We start from the raw sequence: 17937 nt of genomic DNA, 5'->3' as shown, positions 1-17937 counted from the left end.
ATGGTGGCAGAGGAAAATCGGTGTTGTTCGCGTCAAACGGTTGGATGGCGGGCAGGCGGCAGAGCAGGTGCCTTTCAATCTCTGCTTATTAATCAGCCCTCTTGCGCCTTGCTCTCCTCTTCGCTGCTCGGTGAGCTCTTCGACATGGCATTTATACAGCATGATCTTGTGTTTCGTACTTCATCTTGACCTAGGCCTTTTTACCCACAGCTCCGACAATGAAACCTTAGCGCACCTCACCCTGGTGTCCCAAAGAAAGTTCAGACGAGATATTCCATGTTGCATTATCCATATTCATACCCTCGTATCTCATCAGCATTATTACATCCAACGCGAAACAGTATCCAAACAAACACAACCACCGACCGGCAAGCAAACAACCACCTCTGGCCAAGTCCTCTCCCTAATGTCAACCCTCATACAAAACAATCCTGACCTGACGCAAGAGAAATTAGAATCCCTCCGTATATACCTTCACAACCCAACATCAACGTCCATGTCCGCAGCCTACTAAGCCACACCCACATTCCCCAACGTCGTGCTCGACTGCGTCTGCAACGTGAGCACCAGCTCCGTCAACCTGTCAATCTTGGCCGTCAAATCCGCAATCCTCGCCTCCACATCCCCCTCATGCTGCCCAAACGCCCTCCCCTCCACCGCCTCGTCCGCCGCCTGCTGCTGCGCCCTTCGACCGGCAATTGCGCCCTCGGAAATGGCCGTAATCGCTGGCGGTCTCAACTGCGACAGATGATTATTGTTATCAGCCCGCAAGCTGTTATTGGACAGCCTAGCCTGCGCAAACCTCTTCGCAGCAGCCGGATGAGGGCTCCCAATCACGGCCTGTCTGGGACCGCGGAAACCGCTGTATTGCGTCCCCTTTGACGAGCCGATTGTAAGCCACTCGTAGAATTCAATGACGGCAACGATGGGGAGGTGAGTTGCCTTGAGCAAGAGAATGCGCGCGGCACGGAACTTGTTGTCAGATGGGAGGAAGAGGCGAAGGGGGCGGAAGATGAGGACGGCGAGCAGGTTGAACGGAGGATAAAAGTGGGTGAGCCGATTGCTAGTCGAAGCTTCGAGGACGTAGACGCTGTAGACGTAGAGGTATTCCTCTCGGGCATGGGTGATGACGCGGGAGAAGCTGTTGGAGAGCATACCCGTCAGGGAGCCGGTGAGCAGGATGGAACTAAGGGTGATGAAGATGATCATGAGGGGAGGGCCGAGCAGGGTGTCCATTTTGGGGATCAGGTCGAAGCCGACGAAGCTGGAACCAAAGAAGATCTTGGTCAGGGACATGACCATGTCGTGGAGCGACAGGTGTTCGCGCCCGAGAAGGGAGAAGGTGGTTAGGAAGCCACAGTAGATGACTACGACGAGGACCATGAATTTGATGAAATCTTTGCCCATTTCTTTGAGGCAAGGAATCAAGGTCTGGTGCGGCTGTCAGCGCTTTCTCTTTCAATCAGCTGTTCGGCTCAGGATATCGACTTACACCCCAGTATGGACTCAAGCTCAGGATAGAAAAGACCCTTGGAACCATAAAGAGAGCTTCCAGCGCCAAGACGTTGAAGGAAAGGTTCACCATTTCCTCGTTGTGGGTTTCCAAGCCAACAATACGCAAGCCGACAAAGGTGGCGCCGATTGCTATCATGGCCATGTCGAACACGTTCCATATGTCGGTAGCATAGAAAATGGAGCCGGCATCAATCCACTCGCTCAGCTCGTCCAAGGCAAAGGCGGCAAACCAGATGTACAAGAAGATTTCCAGGGGCGTGATGCGGGTGGGATCCCGCTCGACCAAAACGCCATAGTACAGGCCCAAAAAGGTGAGGAAAAATAAAACTTCGAAAGACTTGAGATACTTGGGGACTCTGAGACGAGAGAATGGGTCGGCCGTGTTGGGGTTGTAGAACTGAGGCTTCTTCTCCGAGTGCACGCTGAGGTCTTTCCAGAAGATGATGGAGCCTTCCCAGATGCCGGTGATGATCTTCTGGACAACAGCCTGGCTGAGGAATCGCTTGGCGTCGGCAATAGCGGCAATCTCCAAGGCATTGAGGTTGGTGAAGTTGGCGGTTGGATCCTCCTCCTCTCCCCCGCCATCTTCATCGTCTCCCGTCATGCTCATAGTCAGGCGCGAGATGGAACTGAGCAAGAGGTTGCGCTTGGTGCTTGCGCTATGGGGTGTCCTACGGGATGAACCGACACTGCTGTGTAAGGCCTGGGCCAGAAGCGCACTGTGCTCGTCAACCTCGCCCTCCTCTTCATCAGTTGGGCTGTGGCTCTCGACATCCTTGGGGTCTGGGATCTCATAGAGACAATAATCGACAGCCTCCCTCTCGGACAGGTGGGTCAGAAAGCGCCAAGCGACAATCTCGCAGGCGTTGGCTCTGGCGTCCATCAAGCCCTTATCCTCGACGCTGGTGCCATAGTGCCACTTCAGGGCGAGGAGGGCATTCACAATGGCGGGGTGAGTGCATGTTTGGCCGAGATGGTCAACGAGCGCACGAAGGCCATCTCCGGCAGTAGTGGTCCTCAGCTGCTCGAAAGTGCTGGGCAAAACCACGGTGTCGGCAATATAGCTGACAAGATGATCAGTAAAAGACCGATTGTGGAGATGCCGTAGAAAATACTCACACGGAAAGCTTCTTGACAACATCTCGGAAGCTGTCCTCCTCGCTGATGTCGGGGAGCTCCGCGACAAAGCCGAACTTGTGGCGCGGGGAAGGGGTGCGCAGGCTCTCGGTGCGCTGCACACCCTGCGGGCGCGACTTGACACGGATAGGCATTGGATGGTGAGATGGCAGCAAGCAGCAAAGCAGCGCTCGTAGCACAGCAGAAGCAACTACAACCTGGAAAGGGAGGGGAAAGGGAAAGAATGAAAAGATATGCTCTTAGTTCGTGATCAGGCGCAATGGAGATGGCGGGCAGTTCTAGGCCATATTCGGTTGGTCGCTTATTTTCCAGGGTCCTCGTCCTCGGCGGCTCAGCCCAACACAGACCACCCCTAAAAATTGCTTGTTTCAAGCATGACTGAGCCGCCCTCAATTGTCCCTCAGCGCGTCCCTTTCGCCACGTCCCATGACCTGCTAAGCCCATTGGAGGACAAAACAAAGCCCATCATTGGGACTCTTTTTCTGGTGGAGAATTGGGGTTGGTTCCAACATTTGCGGGGCAATTCTCACCTGAGACATCACCAGCCCCTCGACCCCTCACCTAAGCTCGACCCCTCACATGTGTGTTCCTCAGCTTCACATTACCTACGGCCGGGAGACTGAGCGGTGCGCATGTAAACTATACTTGAGATCACCTGGCAGCACTATTACCCCCTTTTCACACTGTTCCATTCCTCCCAGCTTCATTGTTTACCTTTTTCCAATACGGGCTAACCGGAGCCCGCTGCCCCGCCCTCATGAGGCGGCTAATATTTCATTGGTGAGCTTTCTCATATCGACGGCCTCACACCTCGGAGGGGACCAGAGCGAACTTCTTGGTCTTGAACATCATCGGCGAACATGAGAGGTCTGGAGAAGTATTTAATGGGGGCGGATGGCGGGTTGATGGCTATCTGTCGGAAGTCATCTTGACAAGAACACGACGAGGAACCGATCACCACCAAGATGAAGGGACTTTTCGCCTTCGGCCTCGGCCTTCTTTCTCTAGTCAACGCCCTCCCCCAAGCACAAGGTGGAGGAGCAGCCGCCTCAGCCAGAGTCAGCGGCACCCGCTTCGTGATCGACGGCAAAACTGGCTACTTTGCAGGAACAAACTCCTACTGGATTGGCTTCCTGACCAACAACAGAGATGTCGACACAACCTGTTCGTCCCTTCCACCATCCTCTCCTCTACCGTTACTAACACTCCCCAGTGGACCACATCGCCTCCTCGGGCCTCAAAATCCTCCGCGTCTGGGGCTTCAACGACGTGAACAACCAACCATCCGGTAACACCGTCTGGTTCCAACGCCTCGCCTCCTCAGGCTCCCAAATCAACACCGGCCCCAACGGCCTCCAACGCCTCGACTACCTCGTTAGATCAGCCGAAACCCGCGGCATCAAGCTCATCATCGCGCTGGTCAACTACTGGGATGACTTTGGCGGCATGCAAGCCTACGTCAACGCCTTTGGAGGCACAAAAGAATCCTGGTACACCAACGCCCGCGCTCAGGAGCAGTACAAGCGTTACATCCAGGCTGTCGTCTCGCGATATGTCAACAGCCCCGCAATCTTTGCCTGGGAACTTGCCAACGAGCCCAGGTGCAAGGGGTGCAACACGAATGTTATTTTCAACTGGGCGACGCAGATTTCAGATTATATCCGGACCTTGGATAAGGATCATTTGATCACCCTTGGGGACGAGGGGTTTGGGTTGCCGGGGCAGACGACGTATCCGTATCAATATGGGGAGGGGACCGACTTCGTCAAGAATCTGCAGATTAAGAATCTGGACTTTGGGACATTTCATATGTATCCTGGTCATTGGGGGGTGCCGACGAGCTTTGGGCCAGAGTGGATTAAGGATCATGCGGCGGCTTGCAGGGCGGCGGGGAAGCCGTGTTTGTTGGAGGAGTATGGGTTTGAGAGTGATAGGTGTAATGTGCAGAAGGGTTGGCAGCAGGTGTCGAGGGAACTGAGCAGGGATGGGATGAGTGGTGATTTGTTTTGGTAGGTGGTTTCTTTTTTCCTGGTTGAGAAGTGATGATATATGTGCTAATTGTGATGAATAATAGGCAATGGGGCGATCAGTTGAGTACTGGGCAGACACATAATGATGGGTTCACGATTTATTATGGTTCTTCGTTGGCTACTTGCTTGGTTACTGACCATGTGAGGGCTATCAATGCTCTCCCGGCGTAGAGTACAAGGGATTTGTACAAGGGTCGAGGGTTGATTTGGTGGATGTTATCAACACACATTCTTTTGGCATTATCTGAGTTTGTTTAGGTTTGGCAATGTCGATATGAACGATGTCCCGTCGATTCCAGTTCCTCATGTGGTCGGCCCCAGCCCTGGTGCATCATCAGTCCAAGAATATCATGTCCTTTGTCGCAGTTTTTGCATTCAAGAAGCCAAACCTTGAACCGCTCACTACGGCCACATTCTAATGACTTGATCAAGAATATGTGCAAATAGCCTTGACTTTGTTTTATTTTTTTTTATTCTTTTCTCTTATACTTTATCTTTTTTTTTTTCCTTTTTTTTTTCTTTTTTATTATTTTTTTTCTTTTTAAATTTTTTTTATCTTTACGCTTGCATACTATCCGCTGAATCAAAGCTCTTTTTGGTATGCCCAACCTCATGAATCAGAATCATATGCCCCCAAGCCATCATGTAGACGTCCCCTTTCAGCCGGGAGTACTGGCCCACGCGCATCTCCCACTCAGTGAAAAGCACTTTCTTCGTATTTCCAGGCTCTAAGGCTCCGAGACTCACGATGCCATCGGTGCTTCCTCCAGCCCATGGCACAGACATCTCCTCTCTCAGCCCTGTGATACCTGGTCCCAACGCAACACCTGGATCTACCACCGATACCCCCACAGCCCCATGGGCCACTTCTCCCTCCGTCCATGCAGAGGCTACACCCAGTCGTCAGGGACACCGTAGCATCTGATATAAATGTCCCCATCGATATGTCTCGAATGGACACCGCAATTCTGCCACAAAGACCAGAAGGCCGCGTGCTCCAAATGAGGAAGCTGCTCCATCACACACCACCCGCAATCGCCCTCATGGCCGTACCCAGAGCCAGCTTCTTGAGATTCTTGTCGTCCTGGCGCTCAACACCCTCAACACGAAATCCCACCACTGGGAACGCGACTCGGCGAAGGGCAGGCATCCCAGCCAGGGGCGTTGACCAAGTGGTAAATTGCCTTCTGGTTGGTATCGAAGTCCTGATGGCCACCGGGAGATGCAGAGTCCACGTCATCAGCGATGGAGATGGCCTCAATAGTCTCGCTGTGTGGCGCGACGACCGTCTCCAGAATCTCACGAGCTGGGAGGATATTGAGACCGCTTGCGGACCCCAAGCCGGCGATCAATAGGCGCCTCAGCTGGCGGCGGGGACTGCCGCCTGGTTGGATGTCGGCAAAGGCTGTCATCGTGTCGAGCAAGGCCTGATTGTTGGCAGCATCGGAGCCTCGAATGAAGGTAAGCTCGTCGGCTTTGGTACCCATCGCGGTGCAGAAAGCGGACGTGAGGTGCCCACAAAGGCTCGGGTTGAACGCGCTGTCGCTCACTCCATAAGCGTCCTCAGCCGAGATGAATTTGACTTGTCGAACACGGGGAAGGATGTGGGTGGATTTATGAAGCAGCGTGACCATATGGCCAGCTTGAGCATTGTCCAAATCGCGCAAGTCCAAGCTCAGACTGCGAACTTGAGGGAGGGCGGTGACGAGCCGAATGATCTTGTCGCATAGACTGACTGGCTTTGGCGGGTCCAACTCCCAGTAGGCAACCTTTGCGATCTCGGGGTGTTGAACGCAGACATCGAGGGATCTGAAGGGCGAGAATATCGGTTAGCAGGCCGACATCTTTCGCGCAAACCATCAAGAGGTGCAAATGGATAACGGCTAACCGGACATCATGAGCCAGGGCGCGGTAGGGAAAGTTGCCATTGTTCCCCTGCTCCGTTTCCTGTCTGATCAGATCGAGGAAGCGGCTGACCCCATGATCGGTACTGTTGCAGAAAATGTGTATATAAAATGGGCTCTGCCGGGAGGCTAGTGGAGATCTGTGTCGAAGGGGAGAATGAATAAGTAAGTGATCAAGTTGGCAAGAGAAGTATGGTAAAGGCAGTGTGCGGATGGCATGTTTGGTGAAAAGTGGTAAGGTGCATGGCAGAGATCGCAGGCAAAAGTTTTATGCCCCCCCTTCCCGTCAGGTTGCTCCGTCCAATTCACTGGCGGTCGCGGCTTCATTGCTCCGATATATTCACTTGTGAGGATGGGTCTGACGCTTTCGTGGCTCCCAGCTCTTCGTGGCGGTGACGACGCTCAGCGGAGCAAGTGAAGCAAATTGTTTTGACGGCTATGGGGTCTTGACCTGGGCCTACGGCTGGACACCGGTGTAGGCCTGAATAGTAAATTGAATTGTTAGATAAAAATGGAAGAAATAAGAAATGAATTCTGCAGCCTAGAGATTCTTTTATCCTTCACAATCGGTGGAACGTCCCAACACACCTTACGGAGTTCCGTATTCCTATCACGCCTCTCAATCCTCCAAGAGAGGGGCGTAGTCTTCTGACTCGCAACCCTAATCCGGATATCATCCGGGAAAAGGTCCGACATCAGGTTGTTGTTCGCTCCAAACTGTCTCTTGCGTGCTGTCAGAAAGCATCGTGACAGGACGACATGGGCAAGCTCCGCACTGCCAAGGGTATAAGGTTGATCGCCAGGACGGAGCATGCGATGTTTGCACTGCTTGATAGATTGTGGTTGGTAAGGTCGCTGCGTTGGCGCAGGGCCAAACACCCCCTTCTAGTGCATACCACGGGGCTGTTTGGGTGCCTGCAGTCCCACTTCCACCCAGGCTTTTCACACCTCTGCCCCGGCTGTTGGTGCCCAACCTGCCTTTTGGACCAGAGTGACCGCCTTTTCCCGATTCACTGCTCTTGAAAAAAGCTTATCCATGACGATAAAATGAAAAACACACCCCATCAGGTTTATTTAGGCCTCCCACTGGATTTTGATGATTCAATTCGCCTCTTGAATCTGCTTCCAGGTCATCCAGAGGAGCCAGTCAGAATACGCCTGTTAAATTCTCGAATCGGACTCCTCCTTCCCAACGAAGCGCTCTCCTACACCTGGGGGGGATCAAACATTGACCTCTACGATTGAGGTGCTCTCTGACGAAGACGAGTCAAGCGCCAAACCAGTCACCGAAATATGCATCACGGCCAACTGTCTTGCAGCTCTCAAGCGCCTCCGGAGCCGTGAAGCTGACCGGATTCCGTGGGTCGACTCGACCTGTATCAACCAGTCGGTTGTGTCTGAGCAAAATCATCAGGTCAGTCTCATGAGATGTATTCACCAGACAGCTTCCAGAGTCATCGTTTATCTTGATGAGAGCTGCGAGAACACCCGCGAAGTGAGACCGCCATCCACTCACTTGTAAATGCCGAGCATGATCCAGAAGCAGAGGCTTGGACCAGGTCACCAGAGAGCAAGGTGGACCATTCTCGCTCAGCCCCCGAGATCTTCACCGACATCGCCGATGATTTCTTCCCACTCTCTGAATGGGACAAACTCTGTGGTCTTGGGCGCTACTACCGATATCATACATGCTCAAAGTTCCATAATTGGAGGGATTTCCTTGCAACTCAAATCAACCCTTGGCTTCGGATGAATAGCGAAGGCGGCATCAGCGACAGGTGGATACCGCATCGATCCGGTCAAGCACTGGTATGATCTTATTCGACGCTGGTACAGAACGCTGGCCAAATGTGACGGCTATGGAAGTGAGCCTTTGTAATCCCTACTTTCCTCGGCCACTTTTCGATCACGCGATCATCTACAGCTCGATATAATCTTCTCCAAGTGTGACGGCAGAAAACTTGCTGTCACCGACACCGGTCTCGTCGGACTCGTACCAGCGAATGCGGAGAATAGGTGATACCCTGTGGGTGTTGGAAGAGCTAGATATCCCATTTGTTTGCAGAAAGAAGGCTTCCGAGGAGCGGAATGTCGTGACGCTTGTAACAGCCTCCTTGTTCCGTGGGATCACGGGGTCAGAGGGCTTTAGGGAGCATATCAATGACATAAAGGCAAAAGCAGCGGTACCGAGACGACTAGAGGACCTCGTCATTGTGTGAGCTCTGGACCAGACGAGACTCATTCATCCCTCTCACTGTGGTATATGAAAACATCGAATTCATCAAAGGAAGGCTGACCACACTGCGACAACCTATTTCGAGGACTTATACATACGCATGACAAAACGCCCCTCCCGCACGCCCAAGCCCATGATGCGCTTCAAGAACGGGGATAACATCAGCAATAAGCCACTTCGATTCAAGCTTCCTCGTCGCCGCATCCCTCCCACCAAGCATCACCTGGGCATTGACCCGCTTATCCGGATCCTGCCTCTGTCAGATCCACCAAAGCCTATCCAGCATCGCATGATGGAAATAGAAAATCGGATCATTAGGCGAGACCATCGCATCTCCCCCGGGGTTTTCTCCAGAAATGTAATGGCCAGCGGTATGGATCCCGAAATTGTACGGGTCACTCGCATTCCGGGGTGGCGTCAACAAAGGTGTTGTAGAAGGTGTTGGTGTCCTTGGACTTCATGATGAGATTGTACGAGCGGTCCGCGGTGGCGCCGAGGGCGGCGTGTACGCTGATGTCGCGGCGCATGCAGCGGGGGTTGTACCGGCCGTCGCTGGGGAGGGGGTTCTTGGGGACGTTGCTCATCACCGGGGCGCCAGGACCGATGTTGGCCATGTAGCTGTTGAAGGAAGTTAGTCACCTCGGTACTGAGTGATCGGGTATAAAGAGGTACGAGCTCTTTGAAGGGACCTTCAGTCACGCATCCACCTCTACCGCAACCTCCCAATACCCTTCCTACCGGAAAATAGATGACCTGGTACTAAATGTATACGACTGGGACAACGGGGGTCCGAAGGGCACGTTTGGGTTCACGTCTTACTCCTCGGCGACGAACAGAACGGTGGAGTGTCTGGCGCAGGACGTGGCCCTAGCAAAACAGCAGTGGTCCCAATGCAGCGACCCTGGGGTTGAGTTTCAATTTGACTTCGATGATAGGAGCTTGAGTTTGAGGGAAACGTGGACGTGTTCGGGGTCTCCAGGGTGGGCATTTTCTAGTACACTTGGGCTTTGCTGCCGTGGGCAGGAGAAAGAAAAAGTTGGGCTAACCTTTTCCTAAGAATTACGTTCAATGCCAATGCGACGGGACTCATGATATTGCACGGCTGTCTGGACAGTGACACGGAGAAAGCGGTTGAGTCGGATTACCATGTGATGAAGTTTGACATGGCGGCTGATGTAACATCATCAGGGATGGCATAGGTGCTTTTGAATTTCTGGCGCCGGCAGAAGAGCATTCGAACACACACATATGGGGTAGAGATGGCTGTTTGGGTGAAAAAAAAAATCCAACTCGTGAGGTTATTCCCATTGCTCATCTTCAAGTGGCCAATTGAATGCGGTTATATCTATGAACCTCCAGGACGTGGGAGTCGACTGGAGTAGAATGAGTTACCCATCTGTCGGCCTGTGACGAGACAAGCTACCAAAGCTTGATATGTTGTAGGTTCTGTTGAAGAAAAAAATGGTTTTTTCATTCAAAGATTTGTTGAAGTTATTCCCAGAATTACCGATGTCGCTAGCGGGCCGCTGCGGCGTCGTAAATGTGCGGGCCTTGTGTAAAATCCCACACGGGTACCTGAATGAGGCGGAGCATGGGTTAGCACCAGGGTTGGCAACTGGTTCTAGACCCAGGCTGGAAATAAGCGCTTTGTTTTTTCCCCTTTTGCCGATCCACAGTTGGAAGCCCTGGGGTCATTAGGTAAGAGGGGGTAAGGGGCCGCCAAGGATCACACATACGGAGGATCATACCACGTCAGCCTCGGGCTCTTAAAATGCCGTCTTCTCCCATCAGAAAGAACATGGTCAGTGTCCTCGGGGCCTCCTGACTATCTCCCGCCTCAGCTGTCAAGATGCGACTCTCCCCGTCACATACCAGCTCGTACCCTCTCATCGTCATTCTCAGCGCTTCAATTCTCCCAGTATGGTCTCAGTCGACAGTGAGGATATTACCCCTAGGCGACTCCATCACCGGCGGCCCCGAAAGCTGCTGGCAAGCCCTCCTCTGGCGCCGCCTCCAGCAAGCCTCCATCACCAACACCAAGTTCGTCGGCTCCCGGTCTGGTCAACAGTGCGATTTTGAATATGACGGGGCAAACGAAGGGCACGTTATGATACAGGCCACCGGAATCGTCTCGGAAGGGAAACTTGTTCCGTGGCTGGAGAGTTCCAAGCCTGATGTGGTGATGATGCACTTGGGAACTAACGACGTGTTGAACAACAAGCCGACGGCGGAGATCTTGCAGGCGTTTGGGACGATGGTCGATTGGATGAGGGAGAGTAAGAAGGTCATGAGGATTATCGTTGCTCAGATCATTCCGTTGGACTCGGTGTTTTGTGAAGAGTGTGGGGAGAGAGTGGTCAGGTTGAATGAAGCGATTCCAGAGTGGGCTAAGGGGATGAATACAACGGAGAGTGTGATCGAGGTGGTGGATTGTTGGACGGGGTTCGACACGGATAGTATGACCAGCGATGGGGTGCATCCTAACAATGCCGGGAATGAGAAGGTGGCCGAGTGCTGGTTTCAGCCGCTGAGTAGGGCGATCGAGTCGGTGGGTGGGGGAGAGGAGGTTTCAGCTGCAGCATCACCTGTAATGGGTGCAGGGAGCAAGCTGGGCATCGCGGCGGTGGCAGTGACGGTTTTGTGCAGGTGGTGGTGGTAGGGGAGCAACAGAGGCAAGACGGCGAAATATATACCACCTTTTGGTTCATCACACCAGCAAAGTAGCTAACACAGCAGCTTGTGTATAGCGCAGTGGTCAAAGAGCCGCGAGCAACCCGACCTGGCCAGTCAAGAGTTGTGTGTGTAGACCGGCCTGACCCTTCGCTTGGTGGTGGGTTCGACTCCCCCATCCAGTTCTTTTTCTGGAACTCAGGGCCCAGGGAGTCGAGAGCCAATTCGATGCTTGTCATCAGGAAGAGGGCCCAGATGGCACATGTTTGCCCGACTGGATGATCAAGGTCCCAATGCCAAGAAATTAATTCCTTAACAGTGGGCGCCTCTTATTGGCCAGGTAGACAAGGTCCCACTGCCAAGATATTTATTCCTTAACGTTCTCCTAGCCGACCTCTTGAAATACCCATTCTTCCCAGAACTGTCGGGTTGTGGAGAGGGGGCGGAGTGGGAGATGATGTGTCTCGTTTGATCTTGCCAGCTGATCAGCGGGGGATCAAACATTCCTTCCTCAAAGGTGATGTGAGACATCAGAGCAAACGCAGCTTCTTCCAATGCGGCGGTGGTGTCGTTGATCGCGGAGAAGGACGTGTAAGAGTTATCCAGCACGCGGATGATCTGGTACAGCAGTAAGGACTGAACCCGGGTGAGGAGGTCAACCGGAGAGGAAACGGGTATGGGGGTGGAGAGGAGGGCTGTGATGCGGGACCTGATGTTGCGGGTGATGATGTCGGTGTTGAGAGGGATTTTGGAGAGGTGGAGGCGCAGGAGGAGTAGGCGTCTGGCAGATGGGTTAGTATGACGAGAAGGAGACAGAGGGGGAAAAGACACCTTGCATTGATTGCGGCATGTGTTGTTCGTACAAACAGGGATGGGACCAAGGGGGCCTGATTCTCGCAGACCATTTGACGGGGGGCGTCACGGATTCTCTCGAGAGCAAAATTAAGTCTGTTTTTGAAGGCCCAGGCTACTGCTGCGGTTTGAGGGAGGGAGACGGGCGGGCCAGGGATGATGAGGTCGTTGCAATCCTGGTGGTGCTGGTTGTATAGTTCGGAGTCTGGGATGGGATACCTTCAGCGCCTCGTGTTGGCTCGTTTATGAAGATGTTGGCCTCTTCAAAGACGGGATCGAGGTTGTCAAAGGTGAACTTGTCAAACGTGAAGAGGTCCAATGTGTCTGCCGCATCCCAAGACAACAGAATGCGAGTCGACCAGTTCCAGTGACTCGGGGGTGGTCGAGGGGTGTTCCCAGAGAGACAAATCCCACAGTGATCTGGGAGGCGGCAGTGCGGATGTCGGTCTAGTTGATGAGCGGGAGGGGGTGGTGAGCGTCTTGGGCTGCGAGGGTCGCTTGGAGGCTCTGCCTTCAGGGTACTGGCATACTAAGCTTCTCTGAGTACATCGCTGGCATGCCGGGCTTTCCTGTGTACATCGGCGCTTGGCCTTGATGCAGGCGGCACAGGAACTTCCGCCGCGGAGGTGGGTTGTTGCGTTCAATGGCCGAGATCGACGGTGACATTGTCTCTCTTGGTGACGCTATCGCCACAGGTGGTGGAAAAACTGTTTGCGGAGACGCGACTTGACTGACAACGCGTCCTGATGCTGTTGTCAGCAGAACTGGCGGATTTCCGCCGCTGAGGAACTTGTGACTGGTCAGTGGAATGTCGTCTACTCACAATGTAGGCACAGTGCTACCTCACATCGGTCCGGCATTGACTGCCTGTTGGTGTTGCAAAAAAACTGGAAACTTCAAATTGAACGAAGCAGGACACTCTCTGGGTGTGAAGGTACCATCTCATGCCGCCATCATGCCATCCAGGGCGGTAAGCCGCAAAGATAAGAACATGACAAGAAAGAGTATAAGTTGGCCATGACAGCCAATCAACCACCATCTCACTGCCAGATGATCCCCCTCTCTCGTCTAAGCAACACTCTCACCCAACCCCCCAAAATCAACATGACCACCACCAACCCCCAAAACCCAACCATATTCCTCACCTCTGCCACCGGATCCCAGGGCCTAAACCTCGCTCGCCTCCTCCGCTCCCAATCCCCCCTTGGCCCGTCCACGCGCCAGTCCGCTCTCTCACCCACCCCCGCAAGAACCACCCTCTCCTTCCTCGGCGTCACCCTCAGCCAGGGGTCATGGGACGACCTCCCCTCCCTCTCCTCACCCTCCAATCCTGCACCGCCCTCTTCCTCAACCTCACCATCGACCCCTCCAACCCCACCCACGAACTCACCCAAGCAAGAAACATCCTCTCCCTCGCCAAATCCGCCGGCATCAAACAAATCGTCTACTCCAGCGCCGCCGCTCTGTCCTCGTTGAAAGAGCACTTCAACGTCGACAGAGACAGTAGCCCTGTCATAGTCGCGAGCCTCAAGTCTAAGCTAGCCATCGAGAATGAAATCAAGCTTGGGGACTGGGACAGCTGGACGATCTTGCAAGGCGCGAACTTCATGGAGAATTTCCTTGAGCCAAAGGTGGGGATGTACCCCGGGCTGAAGGAAAACCGGTATCTGGAGGATGCCTTTCAAAAGAGGAGTGAAACTGCCTTTTGTTGCTACTGTGGATATTGCCAAGTTTGCTGTGGAGACGTTTAAAGATCCGGTGGGGAGGTTGAAGGGGATGGAGGTAAATATTGTTGGGGAGGAGTTAACGCCGGAAAAGGTGATGGAGATACTGAGGAGGGTGACGGGGAGGGAGATAAGGTTTGAGGAGGTGAGTGACGAGAAGGTTGAGAAGGAGAAGGGCGAGAATCCGTTTGTTACGACTGGGTTGGCGGTGAGGGTGATGGGAAGGTTTATGAAGAGGGAGGAGACGGAGGAGTGGGGGGTGAAGTTGACCGGGTTGGAGGAGTTTCTGAGGGGGGGGTGAGGAGGGAATAAGCGGGACGTATTGGAAGGGAAGGGGTTAAGGCGGCTTTTGTGGAAGTTCCCTATGTACTGGTAATGCCTGCCTAACAATGCACATTTCCACCAACCCCCCTTTGTGCAAAAGACAGCAGTTCAACCAGATTTGACGCCACCATGCCAGAAAAGAACTCGCTATCCATCCTGGCCCATTAATCCCTCTTTAAACCCGCCCAGGATCTATTCGGGCTTATCTCCGGCGCGGCGGCCCAGGGGGGAAACAATGACATATGGCGCATCGACATGATGACATCACCACACCAACCCACCCAGCTCAACCCCTATTATGTCACCACTTTTGGACCCCAAACAACAGGTAAGCAACAACGGCCACCACATACCTATATAACATTCTTTCGTCCCCTTCACAGCATTGATTTTTTTCCCTCCAATTTTCAATCATATTTCCATCTCAACACAACATCACTTGAACCCCCGCAATCAAAACCACCAACAAAAATGAACCCCTCCGGCCTCGGCTCCTCAGGCAAAGTCCCCCAAAACTCCCACACAGGCGCCAAAGCCACCGGCGGAAAGGTCGGCTCCGTCACCACAGGCGCAACAGCAGGGTTGGGTGAGGACAAGCCCAAGGTTTTTGATTCCGAGGGCGCAATTGGGAAGCAATTTACCGGTCAGTGCTTCACTGCAAGTTAGATAGAAAGGGGAGAACTGACTGGTGATGAATTGAGCAGAGGACGGCGTTATCGGGAGCATTGGTCAAAACATTGGTGGACCGCTGCATAGCGAGGGGATGATTGGGAAGCAGTTTACTGATAAGGGCGCTATTGGGGGTACCGTGCAGGATGTTCTTGGGGGGACGAAGAAGAGGTCGAATTAGGTTGGTTGTTGTGGGTCGGGGGGAGGTAAGATAGGAGATTGATGTGGGATTTGTTGTTGTGGGTTTGGTGGTACATGTATGATATTTAGGGAGTCAGTTGAATAGTTATTCTTGCGTGGTCGATTTTGCGTTGGGAATTGAAAAAGTATTGGCAGGTCAGGTGGACTGGTGAAGGAGATTTTACGATATAGGAGGTAGATCCCAGCTTGGACGCATTGATGGGAAGTCTGCGTTGGATGTAACTCTTTGTTTGAACAGAAACTAAGTGTTTTCAACTGAGACATTGCTACGCAATGAAAAGCTGTCAGGTGACACTCTTGACACTCTGATCAAGATGAACTGAAGCCCACGAATTTGTATCAACGTTTGCAGAAGCATCAATGTTCATCTTGGCCGTTTTAGCGTGGCGCGTGTACAGCATCCCAGCTTTATGGTGTGGCATGTATAAACGATGGAGCCTATACTCAAGAAACGCCTGCAGACGTATAGATATTTATCCCAGCATATGTCCAGCAAGTCGTAACTGTGAGGTTTGAGGTTTGATGAAGTAGCCGAAAGACACAAAAACAAATTCAATATGAGTGCTGATATATCCGGCGCTGCTACTTCTTCGTATCCTGTACTCGGTTCTGGAGCTATGTTGTCTATCAGATGGAAGATACATTGGAGACAAACCTACGTGCTGATGACATTTGTACGCGGCACGTCGGCGGGCGAAATTGGAAATGCTGGAAGAGGTTCTGCTCACCCAGTCCTCAATCACGAATCGGCATAAAGGCTGAGTAAGTCGGTTTCCAAGCTTCCATGCAAATGACTCCATTATCATTACTCTGCACCTGACAGTGCACCCTCCAAATCTGAATCTCTTCTTGGCCCTGCGGGCACGAGCAACTAGGATATCTAGGCGGCGAGACCGTAGAACCACTTCCCTATCATCAGGGGGGTTGTGTGAGGCGACTGAGGTCTCTTGGAACCAGACACCCGAATCCAACACAAGTGCGGCTCCTGTGTGGCCATCACCCAACTTTGAACGAGATCAGCATCGTTCTGGTCGGGCGAAGTCAACAGTTCAATGATGTGATCCCAGTGAGACAAAGCAGCTTATCAGGTGTGATAGGCAACGGAAAACTTCCGCGGAACCGAGAGGTTCTTGCAGGAGGAATGGCTCGCATGACAGAGGTGAAAGGATGCGGAAGCGACTTACCAAGTCTGGGCGTTCGGAAGAACGCTTGTGTCAGTTGGGCTGGGCCATTGCGGGCGAGCAGGCGGCGCGGGATTCTTTTCTGGAAAAAAAAGAAAAATGAAAAAATGGAACAGAAAAAAAGGGCGGCAAAACGCAAAAATAGGTATTGTGACGAGAGCTGAAAAAAGAGAAGAGGGAAGAGTTGGGAATTTGGTGGGCAGAAAGTCGGGTATATATCCCCCCACGTAGATGGTCTGTGCACGCTTGCAACTTCACATTTGCTCGAATTGACCACCTTCAGGTCATGGGACATGTTGCTATTCCAGGTTGCTCTTGGTGTTGTTGGGGCGGTGAGGATGGTCATGTTGCTCCTTCAGCTGGACTGCTGAGCGTCACACGGACCCACCTTTCAAGAGCGGCTCCGGGAAGCGTCATGACGGAGGCCCTGGATAGAGCAATGAGTGATGATAGTGGTAGTGTAGGGGGGAAAGATGAACTACCAATTTGAACCTTCCAATAATGGAACTTTCAGCCTGACGGCTGTTCGAAGTCTCTGTGTCTGCCAGCCAGAACGACTTTGGGGTTGTTCTTTTGATATGAAGACCTCACCCAAGAAACCAGATCCCACAATCTCTTGTCTGAGTGTCATTTGATGCTTCTAAGCTCCAGCTAACGGGACATACCTCTGGTGCTACTCGTTGAGATTGGCTAAGCCTTTTCAGCTTCAGACATCCTTCTTTGGTCACCAAAGAAGGATAATCCTCTCATACCCAATGTAGAAAAAGGAAAAGTCGAGCACCTTATGGGCGGTGTGACCGGATCACAGGAATGCCGTTGCCTAAAGAGAATATCTACCAAAGAAGCAAACTCTAGAGTAAATCTCTTGTAGAAACTGATGCAATTCGCGGTGTTTCTCCGAGATAAGGTATGCCATTACCAGGTAAAACATGTCATTGCAAATCAACGCATCCGTACTCAAACGAAAGTGAAAGAAAGATTAAGGACAATTGAAAAGAAAGCCTCCATCCCAACTAGCACCGGCTGCAAATCAGAAATCCCATTGAACACATGTCTTTAACATACCCATTGGAGTCCAAAGATTTCGTCGACTCCAAGGATCATGGATAAATATAATGTAGATAGGTTTCCGCTGTGATTCACCAATTGGCCCCGTTGACCATCATGCTTCCTGATGGATGTGTCCAAAGAGGTGGAAATGGTGCCGGTAATGGATCAGAGAGTTGTGCGATATGTACTTGTACGTATGTTGGAGAGACGTTGAAATAAACTTATGCCAAGGCGCTGATCGTGGTACCATTCACGTGCAATACCCCACAAAAAAATCACTGGGAGTTGACAGAATAGTCAATGAGGCCCACTGTTAAGGAATTAGTATCTTGGCAGTGGGACCTGAGCCGCTGGGTTCGGCCTTTTCCAGCCACCCGGGCAACTCACCCTCGTAAAAACAACAGAATTGACACCTTTTTGCACCCCATATACAATTTGACAGGA

At 52.4% G+C, this 17937-nt stretch overlaps 7 protein-coding genes across 7 annotated transcripts; 4 read left to right on the top strand and 3 right to left on the bottom strand.

The window, feature by feature from the left end:
* Positions 1-295: 295 nt before the first annotated feature.
* Positions 296-3135, bottom strand: QC761_600480 (uncharacterized protein). Its single transcript, XM_062880507.1, has 3 exons — positions 2635-3135; positions 1493-2579; positions 296-1431 (listed from the first exon to the last, which is right to left on the bottom strand). Exons 1-3 carry the CDS (start codon positions 2784-2786, stop codon positions 511-513), a joined length of 2160 nt encoding a protein of 719 aa, XP_062729666.1. The 5' UTR covers positions 2787-3135; the 3' UTR covers positions 296-510.
* QC761_600490 (uncharacterized protein) lies at positions 2131-5139 on the top strand. The gene is made up of 3 exons (XM_062880508.1): positions 2131-3816; positions 3866-4661; positions 4727-5139. The coding sequence occupies exons 1-3, from the start codon at positions 3618-3620 to the stop codon at positions 4851-4853; spliced, it is 1122 nt and encodes a 373-aa protein (XP_062729665.1). The 5' UTR covers positions 2131-3617; the 3' UTR covers positions 4854-5139.
* QC761_600495 (uncharacterized protein) lies at positions 5116-6664 on the bottom strand (the record flags this gene model as incomplete). Its single annotated transcript, XM_062880509.1, is given in 3 exon segments — positions 5116-6491; positions 6571-6654; positions 6660-6664. Coding segments are annotated over 3 exon segments (798 nt in total). The 3' UTR covers positions 5116-5782.
* Positions 6665-8589: 1925 nt separating this feature from the next.
* On the top strand, positions 8590-10021 carry QC761_600500 (uncharacterized protein; the record flags this gene model as incomplete). The annotated part of the gene is made up of 4 exons (XM_062880510.1): positions 8590-8703; positions 9402-9436; positions 9518-9802; positions 9880-10021. The coding sequence occupies 4 exons, from the start codon at positions 8590-8592 to the stop codon at positions 10019-10021; spliced, it is 576 nt and encodes a 191-aa protein (XP_062729663.1).
* Positions 10022-10671: 650 nt separating this feature from the next.
* QC761_600510 (uncharacterized protein) lies at positions 10672-11481 on the top strand (the record flags this gene model as incomplete). The annotated part of the gene is made up of 1 exon (XM_062880511.1): positions 10672-11481. One exon carries the CDS (start codon positions 10672-10674, stop codon positions 11479-11481), a length of 810 nt encoding a protein of 269 aa, XP_062729662.1.
* Positions 11482-11804: 323 nt separating this feature from the next.
* Positions 11805-13010, bottom strand: QC761_0094490 (uncharacterized protein; the record flags this gene model as incomplete). Its single annotated transcript, XM_062873005.1, is given in 4 exon segments — positions 11805-12273; positions 12360-12549; positions 12564-12764; positions 12875-13010. The coding sequence occupies 4 exon segments, from the start codon at positions 13008-13010 to the stop codon at positions 11805-11807; spliced, it is 996 nt and encodes a 331-aa protein (XP_062729661.1).
* A 1483-nt stretch (positions 13011-14493) lies between these two features.
* QC761_600540 (uncharacterized protein) lies at positions 14494-15458 on the top strand. The gene is made up of 2 exons (XM_062880512.1): positions 14494-15035; positions 15097-15458. The coding sequence occupies exons 1-2, from the start codon at positions 14648-14650 to the stop codon at positions 15240-15242; spliced, it is 534 nt and encodes a 177-aa protein (XP_062729660.1). The 5' UTR covers positions 14494-14647; the 3' UTR covers positions 15243-15458.
* Positions 15459-17937: the final 2479 nt, after the last annotated feature.

Source organism: Podospora bellae-mahoneyi, chromosome 6 (genome assembly GCF_035222275.1).
Source record: "Podospora bellae-mahoneyi strain CBS 112042 chromosome 6, whole genome shotgun sequence".
In the NCBI taxonomy this organism is placed as follows: Eukaryota; Fungi; Ascomycota; class Sordariomycetes; order Sordariales; family Podosporaceae; genus Podospora; species Podospora bellae-mahoneyi.
This window is presented reverse-complemented; position numbering and strand designations above follow the sequence as displayed.